General features: G+C 50.0%; 2 protein-coding genes across 2 annotated transcripts in view; one reads left to right on the top strand and one right to left on the bottom strand.

The window, feature by feature from the left end:
- Window positions 1-3,024: 3,024 nt before the first annotated feature.
- Window positions 3,025-22,185, bottom strand: P3H1 (prolyl 3-hydroxylase 1). Its single transcript, XM_007979143.3, has 15 exons — window positions 21,660-22,185; window positions 17,921-18,073; window positions 14,791-14,980; window positions 14,442-14,573; window positions 13,378-13,517; window positions 11,088-11,177; window positions 10,706-10,758; window positions 10,410-10,531; window positions 8,073-8,200; window positions 7,810-7,905; window positions 6,802-6,952; window positions 4,865-4,982; window positions 4,357-4,432; window positions 3,904-4,044; window positions 3,025-3,503 (listed from the first exon to the last, which is right to left on the bottom strand). Exons 1-15 carry the CDS (start codon window positions 22,122-22,124, stop codon window positions 3,348-3,350), a joined length of 2,211 nt encoding a protein of 736 aa, XP_007977334.1. The 5' UTR covers window positions 22,125-22,185; the 3' UTR covers window positions 3,025-3,347.
- A 230-nt stretch (window positions 22,186-22,415) lies between these two features.
- Window positions 22,416-22,729, top strand: part of C20H1orf50 (chromosome 20 C1orf50 homolog) — an 8,531-nt gene continuing 8,217 nt past the window's right edge. The window contains exons 1-2 of the mRNA XM_007979144.3: window positions 22,416-22,543; window positions 22,660-22,729. The exon at window positions 22,660-22,729 is cut by the window's right edge and continues 46 nt beyond it. Of these exons, the coding sequence (XP_007977335.1) occupies window positions 22,465-22,543; window positions 22,660-22,729 (149 nt within the window). The 5' untranslated portion in view covers window positions 22,416-22,464. The remainder of the gene's footprint in view (window positions 22,544-22,659) is intronic.

Below are 22,729 nucleotides of genomic sequence, written 5' to 3'. Positions count from 1 at the left end.
TCTTGCCCGGGCCCAGCGCCTCTGTGACACATGTGGCCGTCCCATTTGTCTTATCTCCTGTGCTAACCACACTGAGTACAGGATCTGTCTCTTGATGCCCCTCCTGAGAGCTCTGCTAGATGCCTGGGGCACCAGAGACTAGTGGTGTCTTCCATATCTGAATCTTCACCGAGTTTGAGGAGTTGCTTCTCATCCCCTCCAACCCTCCCATGGGCTCTCTCCTTTCTTCTCGCCCTTGCACGTGCCTTACCAAACACAGACCTAAATCACAGTCGCATCTCAGCCAGGCTGCCATCACCCCATGCTTCCAGGAGGACTCGCCCCACTCTAATTATATATACTTCTCTTGGGCCTGCTGCCTTGAAAACATCTGGCCTTTTGTGAGCTCAGTTAAGAGCTGCTGCCTGTATCTGGTTAGCATAAGCTGAAACTGTAAAGGTCATCTGCCTTGATGTGGAAACTTCTGGAAAACCAGAATCAGGCTGATGTAGTCTCCTGTAATGTTGATGTCTACCATGGGCTGAGTGTCGTGCTGGTTGCTTTGTGAGCATTCCCTTGCTCAACCATCCTGGGAAGGACTGTGATTCCATTCCGCTGGTGAGGAAACACACGCAGGTTCCCTAACTTGCTGGAGGTCACACAGCTCCACGTGGTGGAAGTGGGGGTGTCACCCAGCTCAGTGTGTGAGTAAAGTTCATGCTCTTTGCACTAATGTGGTCCTCTCTGTATGCCGAGTGAGTCACCCAAATAGGACAGCAGAGATCAACCATGATAAAAGGAGGAGTGACTATTTTGACTGGATCATTCCCATCAGCCAACTAACACGCAGTGCTATCTCCCAGCTCAAAAAATAATCATTTCCTAAAAATCAATTTTTCTTTTTTAATAGAGATACGGTTTTCCCGTGTTGCCAAGGCTGGTCTTGAACTCCTGGGCTTAAGTGATCCTCCTGACTTGGCCTCCCAACGTGTTGGGATTACAAGCGTGCGTCACTGTGCTCAGCCCAATAACCTTTTTTTTTTTAATTGGAACTTTTGTTTTTGTTTGTATTTATTTATTTGAGATGGAGTTTCACCCTTGTTGCCCAGGCTGTAGTGCAATGGCGCAATCTTGGCTCACTGCAACCTCCGTCTCCTGGGTTCAAGTGATTATCTCACCTCAGCCACTCGAGTAGCTGGGATTACAGACACCTGCTACCACACCCAGCTAATTTTTGTATTTTTAGTAGAGATGGGGTTTTGCCACATTGGCCAGTCTGGTCTCAAACTCCTGACCTCGGGTGATCCACCCGCCTTGGCCTCCCAAAGTTCTGGGATTACAGGCGTGAGCCACCGTGCCTGGCGGTTTTTTTTTTTTTTTTTGAGATAGAGTCTCGCTCTGGCGCCCAGGCTGGAGTACAGTGGTGTGATCTTGGCTCACTGCAACCTCCACTTGCCAAGTTTAAGCGATTCTCCTGCCTCAGCCTCCCAAGTAGCTGGGATTACAGGTACCTGCCATGAAGCCCAGCTAATTTTTGTATTTTTAGTAGAGACGGGTTTCACCATGTTGGCCAGGCTGGTTTTGACCTACTGACCTTGGGTGATCCACTTGCCTCAGCCTCCCAAAGTGCTGGGATTACAGGCGTGAGCCACAACGGCCAGCCTTGTTCTTTCTTTGAGGCATGGTCTTGCTCTGTCACTCAGGCTGGAGCGCAGTGGAGCAGGCTTGACCTCCTGGGCTCGTGATCCTCCTACCTCAGCCTCCTTAGTAGTTGGGACCACAGGTGTGTATCACCATGCCTGGCTTTTAAAAATTTTTTTAGAGGCAGGGTCACCCTATGTTGACCAGGCTGGTCTTGAACTTCTGAGCTCAAGTGATCCACCTGCCTTGGCCTCCCAAACTGCTGGGATTATAGGCGTGAACTACTGAGCCTGGCCTAACTGCTTCTTGATGCCTTTTCTCACACCTCACATCAATCCATCAGCAATGCCTGTTGGCTCTACTTTAAAAATAGGCCCCAGACACCCCTGACAATCCACCACTCTCCTTTTTATTTGTCTTTAGAGCTGGGATCTTGCTTTTTTGAGCAGGCTGGAGTGCAGTGGGGTGATCACAGCTCACTGTAGCCTCGAACTTCCAGGCTCAAACGATCCTCCTGCCTCAGCCTCCTGAGTAGCTGGGACTACAGGCGCACGACACCTCTCCTGGCTAATGTCACTGCACTCTTTCTTGCCCAATCTACACTGCCACATTGACTTCCTTGTTTTTCCTCCACCTTGGGCCCTGACTTGTTTTATTTTCTACCTCAAAGGGTTACACACACACACACACACTTTACATGTGTTATCTGTCTCTCCTACAAAATGCAAGCTGTATGAAGGTGGGGACTTGTTTTGTTCACTACCATGTTCCCAGGACCAGGCACTTAGCTGGTGCTCAGTAAATATACATTGGTTGATGGAAGAAGTGAACACTCAGGTGCAGGTTCCTACACTCAATGCCCTGTAGCATCTCAAGCACAGTAAAAGCTCTGGACCTAGTACCAGGGATGTAGCCAGAGGAGCTAAATCTCCATTTCCAGTGTTTCCTAGAGTGTGTCGTTCTGCACAGGGAGGCTGAGATACAGGACACTGAGGACAGACAGCAGAGCACGAAGCATGTGGCTGACATGGGGGCGACGTGCCAAGGCACTGCTGACCACTGTTCTCTGCCAGAAGAGGATTAACCATAATCCCAACCATTCACCCAGAGCTTTACCGTTTACAAGTGTTGTCACATCCGATACTGCATCTGGGCCATACAGCTGCCCCAGAAGGTGAGCAGAGGGAGGACTATGATCCCCATTATACAGATGACAACCCTGAGGTGCTGAAGGTTAAGTGTCTGGCCTGTGGCTGCACAGCAAGTGGTCGAGCCAGGTGCCAAGCCAGGCCTTCTCGTCCTGCACCTGCCACTGGGTCCTGCCTAGAGCAATTTTTATCAAGTGAGACCTCTGGGACAGAATTTTTGTCTCTGGGCAAATTTCCACTGTCTGAACAAACCAAGTAAAAAACACCATGAATCATTTATTCTTTGGTTGTCTACACAGACACTTAAATACTGTATTACTGTCACGCAGCAGCCTGTGGAGGCCCCTTGGGGTGTCTGGGCCTGTGTCCTGAGCCCTCAGCCAGGTCCAGGGGGTGCGGTGTCTGGTCATGTCCACTCCAAGAGCAGTAGCACCATGTAGAAGGCTGTGAGCAGGGTCCCCTCGGCTGAGTGGCAGACGTAGGCTCACTGCTCCACAGCCCTGAGGGACTGGCCCGCTCAGAGTGCGGGAGAGTTCCTCTCCGTGGGTCTAGTCACCCATCTGTCTGACCTGGACGCTGTCATAGCTCATCCTTGGGCTTTGATTCGCTGCCTGAGAGAGACTCTTGTGCAGGTTCAGGGGGGACCTGCTGGGCATCCAGGGGCTGCTCCTGGGAGAGGTCCATCTCTTCTGGGCTGAAGAGCATCTTCACCAGGTCATCTGCCTGCACCCTGTCCTGCAGGGACAAACCCCTGTCCATTCAGAGAGGCCTCCGGACCAGGCACTCGCTCTCTCTCAGCTGCTACTTCCCAGGGGACAAGGAAGGTTCCTTAATGGCCCCAGGCTCATCTCCTTCCCAGCAGGTGCTACTCTCTGGACAAGGACAGCTGAAGTGGGGCCCAAGGAGGGAAGCAAGAACTCAGCATCGCTCCCTGTCTTGACCCCTTTCCCCACCTGGATCCCGTTCACAGCAGGCCCAGGGAGGACAAGGCAATGTGACCATAATGACAGGGCATTGGAGCTGGTGTCCCAAGTGCTCCTTTCGTGTCTCGGCCACTGGCAATGGGATTGGGGGAAGGGAGAGGCAAAGCCAGGGCACTCTGGGAACGGGTCACTGCAGCACCGGCTGCTCTCACCCGCTCACTGTGTCGAGGGTCCAGGGTGAACCACAGGGCGATGGCACAGCGCTGCCCCCTGGTGACAGCCTTCACTCCATGTGGGTTTTCAGTGCCTGATGAGAATCCCACGGCCCTTCCACACTGAGGTTGCACCTCTGCCTAAGGGGGACAGAAAGGGAAGGGGGCGTTGCACAGGACAAAGACTGTAGTCCGCTCTCAGAAGAGACATGGGCTCGTTAGGGCTCAGGACCGAGGGCAGCTCTTCAGGTTGGCTTCCCTAAGGCCAGAACTAAAGAGAAAGGGTGACCGGCGAGAGGAGTGACGGACACGTCTCAAAGCCCCTCTGGCTGGGGGAAGGGTACTGCCCACTGGGAAGTCCAGTTGGTTATTTTTGTCCACCGCACTTTGGGAACATCAGCTGTAGAAAATGGACTTTTTATCTCCCAGGGACAAGGACAAAGGAGCACTCACCGTCACGGTCTTGGCATCCAGTTCAGTGAAATAAAAGTTTCCGCCATCGAAGTCTCCATTTAGGTAAAGGATGGCGCTGGGAAAGGCAGAGACATCTCAACACGGCCCTTCCCCACCTCCTTCTCCCCAGAGTCTTTGCCTCCAGGTGCTCTCAACCAGCAGCAGGACGGTGGTTTTGTGTGGAGGGAAGACTTTTAAGAACCTACACTGATGCTGCACAAACTCCACCTTTCTACTCTCCACCCTCGCCTCAGAGTCCCCTGTGCCCTTCTCAGGGTGCTTCTGTACCAAGTCCACTCACACTACTGTTCTTGTCACACCATGCTATGATTCCCTCTTTGCCTATCTTCTTATCCAGCAGGTTTGGGGATATAGGATTGGACTCTGGGAACAGCTAGCCCCAACCAGTGTGTGTGTGTGTGCTAGGGTGGGGTAGTAGAGTGCAGGGCACTGTGGGGCCTCTGAGGAGGGCACAGACTTCCTCACCCCGCACCTGCCCCACACTCACCTGTAGTCCCGGAAGGTGTAGGCTGGGGGCTCTTTGACGCACACGAGGGTCTCGGCATTCAGGATGCAGTTGTCTACATGGACTGGATGACTATCATCCTTCCTCTCTGCCTGGACCTCTGGGGCCAATGTCACACATGTTAAAAGGCATGGGAGCACCTCGGGAGATGGCACAGCTCTCTTCTTGGCAGGGGAGGTGCTTCCCAAAATGTGTCTGAGTCTATGGAATGCCCAATGACCTAGGGGGGTGTCTTTGGCTAAGCCACAAGCCTAGGGGCCAGGACAAGTCTGCAGGCTTCCTAGGACAGTTCTTGGCAGAGGTGAGCAGGGTGTGGCAAGCAGGAATGAAGGGCTCCAACCAAGGGCAGATCCTGGGCAAAATGGTACAACCCTTGTTTGTAGCTGCACTTTACAAAATACAAAGGCCCAGGGAAGCGAGAATGAGGGGTCAGGAGGTGGGAGGGACGCAGGGAAGAGTGGTCAGCCTTCCATCAGGACGGCAGAAGTGGGGCAGAGCTGCCTAGCAAAGGGAAAGCATGAACTTTAGGGGGGCTCTGGGGTGGGGTGGGTGGAGAAACCATGCAGGGAAAAGGTCACAAAAGGGAACAGACTGGGCTCACTGTCAAATACCAGGCAGACCACGTCTTTCCCCAATGTAAACCTTTGTGTAGGCACCATCATGTCGTGGTGGGTGCCTCCTTCTCCATTCCCACTTGTCCAGCCAGTCACCAGGTCCTGTCCATCCACCTCCTGCACCTTCCTGGGGCCTCGCTTCTCCCTCCTCCCACTGCCACTTCCTGAGTTTAGGGCTTTACCCTTGTCCATGGAGGTCACTGCCGACCAGCTTCCCTTTTTGGTTTGAAATCTCTCCGCACACACAGCAGCAAAATGAATCTTTTAAAAGTCAAGGCCTCACCACGTCCTTCACTGCTTGATGAGGCCTCTCTGGCCTCCTGGCGCCTGTGCCTGTGCTCTCCCACTGGGGGCTTGTGACACACCCAGTTGTGTGTCTGACTGGTCCCTTTGGGTGTGCCCAGATTCTGACAGAATTCCAAACATCCTGAGGCAGAGGAAAGCTGTCTGATCTGTGCCACCTACCAATGGCCGTCAGTGCCAGGGGCCTGCTGAAGGCTCCAGTATGACAGAGCCGGCTCTGGGCCACATGGGATCCTTGCAGCACTGGCCGAACCTCTCGCCTTCTCAGACATGCAGAAGGGAATGTGGGTGGGTGAGGGAATGAGGAGTAAGCTCCAGGCCACTCTCACTTGTAAATCACGCAGCTCTCTCACAAATTTGGTATTTAACAATTAGTAAAAGAGAACCTGCCACATAGCTATGGTTGAGCTAAAGGATAAAAAATCCTTGAAGGTAGCTCTCCAGGATTTGGCAGCTTTCTTAGTTCCCCTGACTACCAGGCTGCACAATGCCTCCAATCCTGTGCAAACACCATCCCACCACCCAGTGTACTCCGTAATCATATTCATCCTGCAAAACTCCCATCGCTTCCTCGGGAAGCCTTCTTTTTGCTGCTGTTATTATTTTTGCTTTTAACAAACCCTTCTGTTGAGGGCTGACTTTCAACAGGTGGCAGCGAGGGAGCTGCTCAGCTCTGTATGAAATCCTGACCGGGAAGCAGGTCCTCTGCGAATGGTTTAGCGCCAGCTTCCCCATGAACGTGCGTTGCGTGACGAGTGAGGGGAGGCCACCTTTCTGGCTGCACCCTGTTTCCCTCTGGGAAGCCTTCTTGATCGCCAGGTAGGTTGACTATAACTTCCTCCATGCTACTGTGGCATGCATCACACTGGGATGCCACTCATTTGTTTACATAGGTTCCCCAACTGGAGAAAAGGGATCGCATCCTATTCTCTGTGTCCTCAGCATCCAGCACAGAGCTGAGATGCAGCATGTGTGGGGGCCTGCGGGGGTGATGAGTCCCACCTTCGATGGCAGTGCGGCACACCAGATGAGAGTAGGAGAAGTAGAGGGGCGTGTCCAGGCGGAAGTAGGACTCCATGATGCGCCGCACCTTCTCCGTCACGTTGTAGTACAGGTGGGCACTCTGCAGAGGAACTTTGCCTTCTTGCCCCAGCTGTCAAGGAAACAGGTGGTCAGCTGCCCTGAACGCCTGATATGGTTTGGCTCTGTGTCCCCACCCAAATCTTATCTTGTAGCTCCCATAATTCCCATGTGTTGTGGAAGGGACCCAGTGGGAGATGACTGAATCATGGGGGTGGATCTTTCCCGTGCCATTCTCACAACAGTGAGTAAATCTCACGAGATCTGATGGCTTTAAAAAAATGGGAGTTTGCCTGCAGAAGTTCTCCCTTTGCCTGCTGCCATCCATGTAAGACGTGACTTGCTCCTCCTTGCCTTCCACCATGACTGTGAGGCTACCCCAGCCACATGGAACTGTAAGAGTCCAGTTAAACCTCTTTCTTTTGTAAATTGCCCAGTCTCAGGTATGTCTTTATCAGCAGTGTGAAAACGGACAAATACAACGCCCCTCTTTGGGCTGCCAGAGACAATAAGGACTAGGCCCATCTCACATCCCCGCACCCCCACTGAAGCTGCAGCCTCTGCTGCCCATGCCCAATACCTCTACCATATTCCTCTTCCTCCTCTCCTTCCTCTCTCTCTATGAGCACCCTGTGCATCCTGCACAGAAGCACAGCCCTCTGAAATCAGCCTTTCTTCGGAAAGCATTCTCATAGCTTTGGCCAGCAGTCTTAACTGTTCACTTTGCTTTTATTACACTCGGTCGAACAGCGAGGATTCGAAAGAGAACCTCACTCAACATAACTCATCTTCACTTCCTGGCAACAGGAATGTTGGCAGGTGGACCCTCTTCACCTTTCCTGGCACCAGCCCCAACTCCTCCTCAAAGCCTGAGCTTCCCCCTTCCCCACCCCTTTCTCCACACTCTAGAATGCCAAGTGTTGATCTTACCTTGAGGGCTTTGAAGACAGTGACACCATAGAACTTTTCATTGGGAGTATGTGGGGAGGTTTGACCCCGGTAGCCATCTCCTGAGGTTGCTGCCACCTACAAGGCCCAAAACACAAGGTGATGTTAACCACAACAGCTGAGGGCTTGAGAAGAGGCGGTCAACTGCAGCCAGCAAGGGGAAGGTGAAGGCTACCACCCAAGGGGCACTTGCTGGGGGGAAGCTGGACCCTCAGGGGAAAGTGCAGTCACTGGGCTTCCCTTACGTTGGTCAGTCTCTGCAGCTCCTGACATTCATGGTCAGAGATTACACCATCCATCACCACCCGCTGGGAACCATTCAGGAGTCTGGAGTTCATGGTGAGACTGATGCCTTCATACAGCAGGGGGCCACCTGCAAAGCAATGACAAAACTTTAGCTAAATCTAGCAGCAGCTCTGACCAAAGACTCTCCATTAGATATTGCCTCCTTGTCATAAACAGAAATTCCAGCTGTTTCCTTTTCACCAGCAGAATCTCCCTCTAGTTTCCTTGATTCTGCCATTTTCAAAGGCAGAATGGTCCAGAGGACAGAACATAGAGCTGAAAGATGAGATTCCCAGTCCCAGCTCCATGACCAAATAGCTGCTAGCTCTTGGGCCATGACACACTGTTGAGGAAACATCAGAAACACAATCCTAAAACATGAGCTCGAGAACGAGGAAGAACTGACTTTGACTCCTAGATCCTCCATTGATTAGCTGTGTGACCTTGGCAAGTTACTTAACCTCCCTGAGGTTAATTTTAATTAATTAAAATGTTCTCATCGGTCAAACAGCATCTACCTTATCTGTTTGATGCCAGTATAATGTTAAGAACAAGGAAGGCAAGTTAAACACTTAGCACGATATTTGGCAGATGGTAAGTCCTCAAAAGTTTGGCTACCATGATATCATCATTTTCATTTAAAATAAGGATCTTGCAATCTGCATGACCCACCTCTCAGACAATTGTAAGAATCAAGAGAAATAACAAAGTGAAAGTGGTCTGAAAACAAAGGAATGCTGGACAAATTATTTTCCTACACTAATCTTGTTTAATTAACCTCTGTTAATTTAAGCAACTATAGGGCAAAAGTCAACATTTCTCTCTTACAGTTCTCATGGTGTTTCTCTGTGCTAGGGACATACTAATACTAGAGACTCAGTTCAACTCCACTCGATAACTGAGGCTTCAGTGTGTACCAGGAACTGTGCCAGACAGGGTGAGAGATGAATCCTAGAAGCAGTACCTGTTCTCTAACAATTATGCAAATAACTAGCACAAGACAGATCGTAAATGCCCTAAGAAGTTCAAAAGAAAGGAGGGCACTCCAATCATCTGGGAGGTTAAGAAAGGCTTTACGGCTGGGCACGGTGGCTCACACCTGTAACCCCAGCACTTTGGGAGGCCGAGGTGAGTGGATCACAAGGTCAGGAGTTTGAGACCAGCCTGGCCAACATGGTGAAACCCTGTATCTACTAAAAACACAAAAAATGAGTCAGGCATGGTGCCACATGCCTGTAATCCCAGCTACTCAGGAGGCTGAGGCAGGAGAATTGTTTGATGATCCTGGGATGTGGAGGTTGCAATGAGCAAAGATTGCACCACTGCACTCCAGTCTGGCAACAGAGCGAGACTCCGCCTCCAAAAAGGAAAAAGAAAAGCTTTGCAGGGTGTATCTCAGATGCCCTCATGGGCAGGGATGGTGGGAAGCATACTAGGAGAGCCAGGCATAAACACAGACTGGTGGGCAGCAGGCAGGCTTATGGAACAAGGTGCAGTCCTGTGTGAAGAGAAGGTGTAAACAGGACAACAGTAGAACATTCAGTTAAGGGGCAGGCACGGAGGATGGGTCAGAGGCCAGTGTGTGGAAGACTGGCCTAGCTACCATGAGCAGGCAGAGGGAAGGACAGGCCAGGCGAGGAGAGGGTGGGTACAGATAGGAGGTGCCAGGCCCTGAAGGAGACCTGAGGCAATGAAAAACAGAAAAGGCTGGGGAGAGAGCTGAGAAGCAGCACTGCAGAGCAGAGCCACAATCAGTAGGCCTTCCCAGCAGCTTGCAGGGGATGGGAACAGGAGGAAGAGGAGTCAAAGGAGGCCTGAAGGCGTTGAGTCTCGGTAACAGGACGAATGGTGAAAACTGGGAGAAAAGAGTTTGGGAGTGGGGAGACAGGATGAGTTAATACCTATAGAAGTGGACAACACTAGTCACTCGTGTTTCTGTGACACAGGAGTCTTCTTTTTTATTTTTTTTAAAGATGAGGTCTTGCTATATTGCCCAGGCTGGATTCAAACTCCGGGGTCAAGCGATCCTCCTGCCTCAGCCTGCCGAGTAGCTGGGATTACAGGTGTGCACCACTACATCCTGGAGTCTGATTTCTGAACCAAAGGACAATTCTCAGTGCTCTTTCCAGTTGAAAGTCCTGCTGGTGAGTTAGGAAGGATGCCCACTGAACTGGGACCCTGAGGCTGGCTCATGGTGAGTTCTGTAATGCTGGGGTGCAGCGCTGCCTGGTAAATGTGGGGTGACCTGCCTGGCTACCTGAAGACAGTCAGACATGCCCCTGTCTCTGTCCTCTCACCTTCCCGGGTCAGTCTGCTCACATCCAATGACTCCTTGGTCTTCTCTTCCACTAGGGTCTCAATTTCCTTCATAAGGTTCCCAATCTCCTGGGAGATGCGTACGGCTGTTTCCCGTTCTGACCTATGGGCACAGCCGCTCTGAGGACTGCATTCGAAGGCCAGCCCTGGGCTCCACCCCAACTTCCCAAACTGGACCTGCCCACCCCTTGCCAGGAGTTCACATCTGCCTGGGCACAGGAAGCCTCAAGTGCTTCATCAGACTGATCCAACCATGCAGTTTCTTCAAGGTCCTCACTTCTGTTTCTCTTGCAATCTCTTGGGAATCACCTCTTCCGGAGTCCATGAATCCTAAGTAGGTCCGGAAGAAATGAAAAAGGTAAGATGATCTACTTAATCTTCCAGGTGTCTCAATGCATAAAATAGGCCCACAGAAGTAATCCAGCTTATCACCCTCTTCCTTTCAGGAGACAAAATGGGAGGTTTCCATATCTAAGTCACTTCTAGCTGCCCAGTGTTCCCCTTTCATCTGTCTCTCATCCCTGCCTTGCACAGATCCCAGGCTAGGCTCAGCCTCCAACAAGTTTTCTGTCAGAATCGCACAGTGTTCCCCTCGTCCCCATTCGTCTCCCCCGCTCACTCTGTCCCTGCGCCCTTCCAGCTCCTGTACCCTAGCTCACCGGATCCACAAAGGGGATTCCAAAAACATCATAAGCGAAGAAGAGCAGCTCTTTCTCCAGAAGGCTTCGCTGTCGGTACTCCTTGGCACTCTGCGGGTATAAAGGCAAACAAGTCCCCCAGAACTCAGCCCTGGCTTTTAACCTCTGGGGGTTCCCCTCCCTGGCACCCCACACTGATGCTCCCATGTGACCTGAGGCCTCCTTCTCCCTACCAATGCTCTCTGTCTGTTCCTCAGTTTGGGACAAAAGTCTAATTTCTGTGTCCAAGGGTTCCTCTGCCTGGCACAAGCAACAGTACCTCTGAGGTACCGGAATAACCAGGCTTTACTTAAGGGAAAAAGCCCTGCTCCTCCCCCATCCCAACCCCCATTAGTCTCTAGGACAGAAAATCTGATGATTCTTAGAAGTAGAAATATTCTTCAAAGAAGGAAAATTCCTTCTTGACTTCTACAGGAGTCCACAAAGCAGGAAAAGGAATCAGGCATTAGGCAACTGACATGTTTTTCATTTAATCTTTATAGCCACATCTGAGGTTGATACTAGTATGCTCATTCTACAGAGGAAGCATCTGAGGCACAGAGGAGATGTACCACTGTCTAAGGTGACACTACAGGACATGGGAGAGCAGGGACCTACAGTCAAACCCAGGTCTTCTGTTATCTTTTTTTTTTTTTTTTTTTCATAGCAGAATGTGCATTTGGACAGACAGAGCCGGGTCTTTACAGTCCTAAAGCCCATGTGCTTTCTGTTCTGCCACCTGCCTCCTCTCAGACCCTAACCAGGCCACACCCCTCCCTGAGAATGAGCAGCTGGTGGGAGGGCCTGGCACTCTGGCCTTCCCACGTAGACTCCCGGGCAAGGCTTACCCAGGGCAAGGAAACTGAGTACCTTCCAGGGTCACATCTTTCCCTAGGTGCCCTGCTAATCTCCAAGCAGCAGGAGGAGGAAGGAAGAGAAAAAGAAGATATCATCAGTTGAAATAAAACATGAAGCAGTTCAAGGAGGAATTAAAGGAGTCAATGAATCCTATGTCATCTACTATATTTACCTAAGAGGAAGAGAGACGTTTTCTCCTCAGGAGTTTACATTACTGGCTTCTGTCACCAAGTGCTATGTTATCTCATTTAATCCTCTCCAATTACCCTATAAGGCTGCTATGAAGCAAACCCCACTTCCATCCTTTATTCATTCCACGCTGATTTACTGAGTGTCAGCCATGTGTCTGGAGCTGTGCCTGCACTGGGGCCAAGCAGGGAACAGATTCCGGTCATCACTGACTGGCCACAAGCCACTGCACAAGTTGCTTCCTCTCTCAGATGCTAACAATCCTCATCCCTAAAGTGGGAAGAAGACTGCCCACCTTGCAGGGCAGCTGTGATGATTAAATGGGATGATGGATACAGCCCACCCTGCACAGAGCTTCACCTGGACAGGGGCTCAACAAATGTTAGTTACCATCTTTCCAAAAGGGGACTTCTAGTTACAAATGCGAGATTGGCCACATGGGTTTATTTCCCCTCACTCCCCTCACTCCCCTCAGGCTCCCGTTAATGGCCATAAGGCAAGGAAAAGGTATTAACCAAGCAAGACGAAAGAGACTGGAAGTGCCATCTTAAAGCCAGATGGTCACCATCTAGTGGCCAAAGAGGACAACTACAAAGACAACACACACGGGAGGGACAGCAAGAGGCTGTTTCTACTGGAGCCTCTCAGACTCCCCAGGGCTGGGAAGGAAGAGCCTGGGTGTTTCCCTTCAGCGCAGCAGCCTTTGTGTTTTACAGATATTTCTCCCGGTTTTGGAGTGAGACAAGGAAAATGCTGAAAGATGGGAGAGAGAACAAACAATGGCAGGAAGAAGAAGAGATGGGAAAGAAAATGGAGACAGAAAACAGGTGAACAGAAAAACAAAAAACAAATAACAAATAACCCAGCATTAAGTGAAAAATGATAGATCTTGGCCAAACAATATCGAGTGTCCAAGTTAGGGGTGCCAAGAGGGGAAAGAACATGCCCGCCGCGCAGTTCTACAGGACTCAGAGAACAGACTTCTGGGCCCAGATAACGCTAATTGAGGTTCCTGTGTACCCCCCACACTCCCTCCTGTGCTGTGCTCCTTTCTCCTCTGAATAACAAGCCGAGTGAGTGAACTCACATCTGACCCCGACACTGACACCTGGCTCCTGCCCTGCACGCGCAGCACCGACTCCCCTCTGCTACCCCACTCTTCCGCCCTCAGGTCTGCATTCAGGAGTTCAGCTGGCAGCTGTCATAACAGAAGGAAGTTTCTCACCTCACGGGGGCCAATGGATCTGGCGTGTTCTTCTCCAAGCATAGCTGCATAATAGGCCAAATTTTGGTTCATCACCTCGTCATTGGGGAAGAAGAGAAGATAGGTCTTGGCACATTCAACAGCCTGTGTATAATTCCCAACTGCAAAGTGGAAAGAAGAATGGCTGAGAGGAAAGGGTCAAAAGGAAAGGATCAAATCCTGGCACCAGGGACCACTTGGTGCTCAGTCTCCGCAAAGCTTAGGCAATGGCAACATGACAAGGTGGTGCCTGCTACTTAACATGATGGCCTGATTTCAGGGGCAGAAGTTATGGAATACACATAGAAAGTGTGATTAATTTTAAGGTGAGGTGGTCAGTGTCCTCAGGGCTGCCCAACAATGAAAGAGAAAAGAATCAGAATTCTCTGCATGCCCACATCTTTAAAGATGCACAAATAATTCAAATACTCCTTAATATTCTGCCTCAATACACTCAATCATTAGATCAATTTCTCTGTCTTCCTACCTTCTTTTTTCTATAGATTTTCAGAAGATGGGGAAGATTACAATAGCAGACTGTCTCTTTGGCAGAATAGTTCTTGTCGATATTTGTTAGTCACCTCAACTCAACTGTAAACATTGTACACTCATCAATATGTTTGTAATGCTTAGCACACAGTGGGAACTCTGCAAACAGTTGGTTTTCTGGGTATTAACTGGCAGCCCCACAAAAGCATCAGTGCTATATCAGGGAGAAGGCTGGCAAATGTCCTCTGAGCTAAACAGTGGCACACCCTTACTTTCACTACTAACTTTAATTCGAAAGCAAAAATAGATTACAAGTTATAGAAGGCACAAGAGATGAGGTCCTAAGTCTCCCTCCCCCAGCTTTTTGGGTTGCTGGTATTGGCTTCCTAGGCCAGTTGCTTATAACAAACTACCCAAGGATCACTTGGCATGGTGCCTCCCATAGCTACTGAAAGAAGCCAAACACCTTGAGGAAGTAAGTGGCTGTAATCCCTGTCCACCTTGCCTTTAGCTTCTTAGTTAGCCAGCAGAGAAAGAGGAAGGAAAGCAGGCCTTACTGTTATAGTAGGCAAACTGCAGATAATTATAATGGGATGGGAGGAAGTCTTCAAAGGGCTTCTCTCGACTTGGGTGGGAAGCAAGCTCAGTGACGCAGTTCTGCTTACAGCTGAGGACCTGGATATAATGATCTGAAAGGAATCAAAGAGGGGGAATAACTATGAGGTCACTCTTTAGGACTCAAATTCTGGTTAAAATGAACACATTCAAATGGAAGCAATTTTTCATCGGCTTCTCAGATTTAATAAATTGAGGAATGAGGGTGAAGATTCTCCATTTATATTATCAGATGGTGACCTTAGAGTCCCAGGAGGCCTGGCTGAAGGTCTGGTTCTGAACTGCACCCACCTGTGATGGCCTGGAAGAGGTCAGCGTTGTACTCAAGGTAGTTGTAGCCATCGTAGTCATAGGGCCCTTCGCAGAGGGCATGGCACTCCTCATAGGCCACAAAGTACTCGTGCAGCGCCGCCTCTAGGTGGGGCACGGCTTCCTGTGGCTGTTCCTCTGAATAGAGTCGCACTCCCAGTCGAAATTCTTGCTACTGGGAAGAAGGAGCACTCAAACGCAGGCCACAGAGGAGGAACCCACTCTCCTTGCCCTCAGCCACCTTCACGGGGGTCCTAATTTCTTGTTCCTCAGGTTATGGATGGAAAGGGGTGACCTGGCTGCCACTATATAATGAAGGCCTTTTGTAAATGGTCTTTACATGTTCCTCCGGAAATTTGAAAACATTTAGCTTTTTTCGAGACAGAGTCTCACTCTGTTGCCCAGGCTGGAGTGCAGTGGCACAATCTCAGCTCACTGCAACCTCCTCTTCCTGGGTTCAAATGATTCTCTTGCCTCAGCCTACCTAGTAGCTGGGATTACAGGCACGTACCACCGTGCCCAGCTAATTTTTGTATTTTAGTAAAGATGGGGTTTCACCATGTTGGCCAGGCTGGTCTCGAACTCCTAAGCTCAAGCAATCCTCCCACCTTGGCCTCCTAAAGTGCTGGGATTACAGGTGGGAGCCACTGTGCCTGGCCAAAAAACATTTAACTCTTAATCTGGATGAAAGATATCTGGGAGTTCATTATGATTTTCTTTTACTTTTCTTCCCTCCCCCGACCCCCCACCAAATTAGTAACAGATTCTTGCACTTTTTTTTTTGAGACGGAGTTTCACTCTTGTTGCCCAGGCTGGAGCGCAATGGTGCAATCTTGGCTCACCGCAACCTCTGCCTCTGGGGTTCAAGCAGTTCTCCTGCCTCAGCCTCCAGAGTAGCTGGGATTACAGGCATGCACCACCATGCCCGGCTAATTTTGTATTTTTAGTAGAGACAGGGTTTCTTCATGTTGGTCTGGCTGGTCTCGAACTCCTGACCTCAGGTGATCCGCACGCCTTAGCCTCCCAAAGTGCTTACAGGCGTAAGCCACCGCGCCTGTCCCAGATTCTTGCACTTTTTTGTAGGGCTAACAGTTTTCAAATAAACACAACTTACATTTTTTTTGTTTTGTTTTGAGACAGAGTCTTTTTTTTTTTTTTTTCTGAGACAGACAGCCCAGGCTGGAGGGCAGTGGTGTGATCTTGGCTCCCTGCATCCTCCACTTCCTGGGTTCAAGTGATTCTAGCACCTCAGCCTCCTCAGAAGCTGGGATTACAGGCATGCACCACAACACCTGGTTAATTTTTGTATTTTTAGTAGAGACAGAATTTCACCATGTTGGCCAGGCTGGTCTTGAACTTCTGGCCTCAAGTGATCCACTCACCACGGCCTCCCAAAGTGCTGGGATTACAGGTATGAGCCACCATGCCTGGCCGACATAACTTACTTTTTTTTTTTTTTTTTTTTTGTGATGGAGTCTCACTCTGTTACCCAGGCTGGAGTGCAGTGGCGCAATGTCAGCTCACTGCAACGTCCGCCTCCCAGTTCAAGCGATTCTCCTGCCTCAGGCTCCTGAGTAGCTGGGACTATAGGCACACACTACCATGCTCAGCTAATTTGTGTATTTTTAGTAGAAACAGGGATTCACCATGTTGGGCAGGATGGTCTTGATCTCCTGACCTTGTGATCTGCCCACCTTGGCCTCCCAGAGTGCTGGGATGACAGGTGTGAGCCACTGAACCCGGCCACAATTTACCTTTAAAAGTCATTTTTTTCTTTCTTTTTTTTTTTTTTTGACTCTTGCTTTGTCACCCAGGCTGGAGTGCAGTGGCACGATCTCAGCTCACTGCAACCTCCGCCTTCCAGGTTCAAGCTATTCTCTTGCCTTCACCTCGAGTAGCTGGGATTACAAGCGTGCGCCACCATGCCTGGCTAATTTTTGTATTTTTAGTAGAGATGGGGTTTCACCATATTGGCCAGGCTGGTCTCAAACTCCTGACCTTAAGTGATCCACCCGCCTCGGCCTCCCAAAGTACTGAGATTATAGGTGTGAGCCACTGTGCCCAGCCTAAAAGTCATTCTTACATTGTTTCTAACATTCTTGTTTCATAATTAAAATGTAAGGAATCATAAGCTCTCTATAAAATGCTGTATCATCACAGACAATCTCTCCTTTGGAATAGACTTTTCCTGCTAAACAAACAGAATAAGAACATTGAGGGCTACTGTAACATTTATTGTAGTGAAAATCAAAAATGTACATGACCAAAAAAATGTGACTAGTGAATGAATATAGTCTTCGCATAAGATGGACTATCATGCAGCCATAAACAATTATGTTTTCAAATAAAACTGAAGACATGAGAAAAGGCTCATGATACTAATGTTAGCTAAAAAATGATGACAGGGCTGGGCATGGTGACTTACACCTGTAATGCCAGCAGTTTGGGAGGCCAAGGTGGTAGGATCGCTTGAGCCCAGGAGTTTGAAATCAACCTGGGCAACACAGTGAGACCCCATCTCTACAAAAAATAAAAACAATAGGTGGGTGTGGTAGTGCATACCTGTAGTTCCAGCTATTTGGGAGGCTGAGGCGGGTGGATCACTTGAGCCCAGGAGGTCAAGGCTGCAGTGAGCCATGATCACACCACTGCACTGCAGCCTGGACAACAAAGTGAGACCCTGTCTCAAAAAAAATAATAAAAAAAGATGATAAAAAATGCATACATAATATAACACCAAATTAGATGAAAAAAATTATATACGGAAGGCTATCTAAACTGGTTTTCTTAAGGTGGCAGTATTACAAATGATTACTTTTTGTTTTATACTTATCTACATTTCTACAATGTTATACAATGAACATTTATTACTTCTGTAATGTAATTAGAAAACAACCTTAGCAATGTCATTTTAAAAAAATGAAAGAATGCATGCCTGTAGTCCCAACTACTCAGGAGGCCGAGACTGGAGAGTCTCCTGAGTCCAGGAATTTGAGGTTACAGTGAGCTATGATCAAGCCACTGCACTCTAGCCTGGGTGACAGAGCAAGACTCTGTCTCTAAAATAAACTTAAAAAGAAAGAGAGAAAGAAGGGGATAAAGTTTTTTTCACCATATGGGGTTGAGTCTCAAGATCCTTGAAGTCGGCCTCCTTTACTCCAGACATGGTTTGGTAATAGTCTAGGTTCTGCCGCATCTCCATGTGCTCAGGATTGCCCACAAAGAAGGTGTGTGCTGCAGCGACAGCTTTCTCCAACTTGTTGATCTAAGAACGAAGCATGAGAAGGTAATGCTCACATCCAGACTCTGAATGTTTGTGTCCACATGAGCAGTCTACATAAACAGGAAATCCCTGCTCCCTGAGCCCTCCACTCAGCATGCCCAGCCCTGCCAGCCCCAAGAAGCACACCTATTGCAGGAACTACCCACCAGAGATTAGGAGCACAGTGCCCTGGGCAGATTTGTAGCTCTTTCCCAAGTCAGATTTAGGGGTTCCCCAGATTATAGGAAGTAGCAATGTTCTATTTTAAAACAAAGGTCATATTGTATGGGGAGTGCTGTGAAAGACTGACTGCCCATATGATATGTTTTCATGCTGGGCGCAGTGGCTCACACCGGTAATCCCAGCATTTTTAGAGGCTGAGGCAGGTGGATCACTTGAGCTCAGGCGTTCAAGACCAGACTGGGCAACATGGTGAAACCCTGTCTTTACAAAAAATACAAAAATTACATGGTACTGTATGTCTGTAGTCCCAGCTATTCTGCAGGCTAAGGTGGGAGGATCGCTTGGGCCTGGCAGGCAGAAGTTACAGTGAGCCAAGATGGTGCCACAGCATTCCAGCTTGGGTGACAGAGCAGGACCCTGACTCAAAAAAAAAAAAAAAAAAAAAAAAAGAATACATATTTAATGATTCAAATGTAATGCCTGACCTGAAAAAATTCTGTGGCTTCAAGGATTTAGGGGTAGAGAAAAAAGAGCAGCTAACAGACTATGCCTAAGAATTTTCCTAGAATTTTTTTTTTTTTTTTTTTGCATAAAACAAAATGAAGCATTCTTGAGACATTTAGGGAAAATGTGGATGGCTAAAAATTCTAAGGTCCTTTACTAAGTCCAGACATGTACTTTCTGACTCAAAGCTCAGGGCTCATGAGGTTCAAACAAATAGGTCTAAGAAATCTGAGGGGTTGGTCGGGGGCGGCAGTTTGCGCCTGTAATCCCAGCACTTTGGGAGGCCAAGGGGGGCAGATCACTTGAGGTCAGGAGTTTGAGACCAGCCTGGCTAACATGATGAAACCCCGTCTCTACCAAAAATACAAAAATTAGCTGGGTGTTGTGGCGCACACCTGTAATTCCAGCTACTTGGGAGGCTGAGGCAGGACAATCGCTTGAACCCAGGAGGCAGAGGTTGCAGTGAGCTGAGATCGCACCATTGCACTCAAGCTTGGGTAATGAGAGTGAAACTCCGTCTCAAAAAAAAAAAAAAAAAGAAAAGAGGGCCAGTCGGGGTGGCTCATGCCTGTAATCCCAGCACTTTGGGAGGCCGAGGAGGGCGGATCACGAGGTCAGGAGATCGAGACCATCCTGGCCAATACGGTGAAACCCCGTTTCTACTAAAAATACAAAAATTAGCCAGGTGTGATGGCATGTGCCTGTAATCCCAGCTACTCGAGAGGCTGAGGCAGAAGAATCGTTTGAACCAGGAAGTCAGAGGTTGCAGTGAGCCAAGATCGCTACTGCACTCCAGCCCGGCAACAGAGCAAGACTCTGTCTCAAAAAAAAAAGAAAAAGAAAAGAGACCGGCCGGCAGCAAATCTGGGCTTAATGACTCACTGACTGGCTGGGCAGTAGACAAGATATTTAAAGTTTACTTTCTAAACTCAGTTTCCCTAATCTATCATCTGGAGATAGCATTCTCTAGCTATCTCCTAGCATTGTTGAGACTTCAAAGAGATAATATACATGCAGCCTGTAATACATGGTGCTGGGCACAGATCAAGTGCTCCATAAATTTTAGATGGTATGATTAATATGCTAAGAAAACTTATTTCCTTATCACTGGTACTAGTAAAGGCACACTAAAGGAGTCAGCCCTGGTTAGGTGACCCAAGGTAAATAACTCCCCATCTCTGTACCTCAGTTTCTTTAATTGTAAAATTAGAAATTTTCTCAGGTCTGTCCCTTTTATGGAATTACTCTATCTCTTGTATCTTTCAGCACTGCTCCTGCCTGTCTCTGTTCTCCCTCATGTCCTCACTCCTCTCTCCACCCCCCGTCTTCTTTACTCCCTAAGCACTGAGGTACTTAACCTCCTCTCTTGTGGACAAATAATGCCTGTCTCCTAATCATGTGCCACCAGTTTCTCCTTCTTCCAAGGCTCATTCACCATGGTTTCCAGAATGAGTGTTTTAAAACCCAAATCTGAGGATGGCTCCCTGCAGTCCGCAGAATTCTCTTCCAAATTTGGCCTCAGTGACCATTCTAGCCTCTTCTCCTACTACTCCCCACACACACCTCGACATTACAGTCACAACAATTCATTTTTTTTCCTGAATACATCATGCTTTGGTTCTACTTTTCCCTCTGTCTGGAGGAGCCTTCCTTCCTCTCCCCCTGACAATACTTAGGACGGGCTTCAATATGAAGTCTAATTTCTCTGAGATAAAGCTAGAATCTCCCTCCTTTGTGCTCCCACAGCCCTAAGTATATGCCCTTGCAGTATCCCTTACTACAGTAACTCTTAACATCAAAGCAAGACAAAGCAAAGATGTTAGTCGAGCATTCAAGTACCTGTACAAGAACTGGAATGCAGTAGGCATGCAATACATGTTTGTCAAATAATTTTAGAAAGTGCTATGATGAAGCGACATAACCAAAGACATAATGCAATTATTTTGATTTCAAGTCCAGCGCTCTTCCGAGTAACTAGGAAAAATGAAGGGAACTGTGTAGGCAGAATGTTGTGGAGGGGTGGAAATCTGAGGTCCCCAAGAGTCTCTCAGTCTCTCTTTAGGTCGAATCGAAGGTCTTTTAAACTACAGATATAACAGATATAATGCACAGCTCTTTCTCCCCCCACCCCCAATACAGCGGGACTAATAACAGCATCTACCTGACAGGATATTGTGAAGATTAGGGCAAATGCGTTAATAAAGGCAAACTGCTTAAAATACTGCCTGAAGTACGTGCTGGCTATCATTATCATCATCATCATCATCATCATCATCATCATCATCATCATCGTCACTATCACCACCACCAAACAAGCCTGGAACGCTCCAAGCCCAAGTGTACACTTGAAAACATGGCATGCTGGCATTCCTAAAAATACTCATGTTCTTTGTAAACCTGACAGACTAGCCAGAGGGTCCCCCCCGACAGGCAGGGCCAGGCAGCCCCTGCTGGCGACGTGGCAACCTCACATCCTGAAACAGAGCTGCTGAATCAAACAGCAGGAAAAGCACCACTGGAAAACCAACCGGAAGGAACATACTGTAGACTGCTACTAGCTTCTCAGTCGGACACTTAAAATGACATTAGGATGGGAGACCCAAACTACCGCTTTAATTCCCTGCAGGAGATTTCCCAGGGAACAAAATGGCCATGAGTTTTGCTTGGCCTGTGCCCTAACCCCAGGCTGGACCTCTGGGGTTAGCAACTGCCCATGCGAACTGGGCGAGGAAGGTCTCCTGCCAGGGAGCAGCTCTCCCCGGCTCCGAGGAGAGCTCCCCAGCCAGGAGGCCACTTTCCCCACCCAGCGGACACTTCCCCGATCCCTCTGGCTCCCCAGGTCCCCTGCAACATTCCTCTCCCCAGAAGGACCCCGGCCGCCCGGCTCCGGGCTGGTCTGCACCTTGAAGTAGGCGACCTGCAGGTAGTTGTAGGGGCTCCGCTTGCGGAACTCCAGCTCCATCTCTTCGCTGAGCGAGTGGGCGGCCGGCGGCCCGAGGCAGCCGCGCAGGCAGGCGGCGCGGCGCAGGAGGCCCCCGAAGAAGCTCAGGTCGCGCAGGGCTGCGGCGCCCGAGGCCTGGGCCGGGCTGGGGAGCGATTCAGGGTCCAGTTCCCACGGGAAGTCGGCGGCACACCGGGTGCGGCAGCGCAGGCGAAGGGCGCGGAGGGCGGCCCGGGAGCGCAGCGCCCGTTCCATGCTCAGGACCACCCCCGGCCAGTCCCCGCGCGCATAGGCTGCGGTCCCCTCCGCGAAGAGCAGATCAGGCGTCACCACGCCCCATCCTGCCTCGGACTCGACCTCGGCTTGGGAGGCAGCAGCCACGACAGCCAGCAGTGTGGTCAGCAGCTTCAGCGCGCGTGCCGCCATCGTCCTCTCAGACCTAACGGGACCGATAGCCACCCGACACGGAGGCCGGAGTCCCACCCCCGGAGAAGGCCCGCCCCTGGGCGAAGCCCCACCTGCCAAGCCGGGCGGCGCATGCCCACGAGGCTTGCACCGCCTCTTTTCCTTTCAGTCAACCCAGATACCCCCACCGGCCCTCAGCGAATCCCGGCGCGTCAGCCGGAGCCCCGCCTCCGAGCTCAGGCTTTGCTCAGTCGCTCTGAAGCCCAGTGGACAAGAAATATGGAAGCTCCGCCCACGCACCTTTATGCGCAGGCTCTCCCGACTCGCACCGCCCAGGGAGTGGGGAGGATAAGTCGCTGTCATGGAGGACGCCGCAGCGCTCGGGAGGACCGAGGGGGTCCTTGAAAGGCAAGGACCGCAGCCAGCTGCAGGCCAGGGAGGTATGCGGGGCGGGAGTCAGCAAGGGAAAGTCAGCCCCAGCGAGGCAGCGGGTCTCGGGGCTCCGCGGGAGGCCGAGGGCGGGAGCTCACGGCCTGTTCCTGGCTGTGTGTCGCAGGAGCCCTGGTGGAGCTCACCCCGACTCCCGGCGGCCTGGCCCTGGTGAGCCCCTACCACACCCACCGGGC

Source organism: Chlorocebus sabaeus, chromosome 20 (genome assembly GCF_047675955.1).
Source record: "Chlorocebus sabaeus isolate Y175 chromosome 20, mChlSab1.0.hap1, whole genome shotgun sequence".
In the NCBI taxonomy this organism is placed as follows: Eukaryota; Metazoa; Chordata; class Mammalia; order Primates; family Cercopithecidae; genus Chlorocebus; species Chlorocebus sabaeus.
The sequence above is the reverse complement of the archived record's forward strand: the minus strand, read 5'-3'. Positions and strand labels throughout refer to the sequence as shown.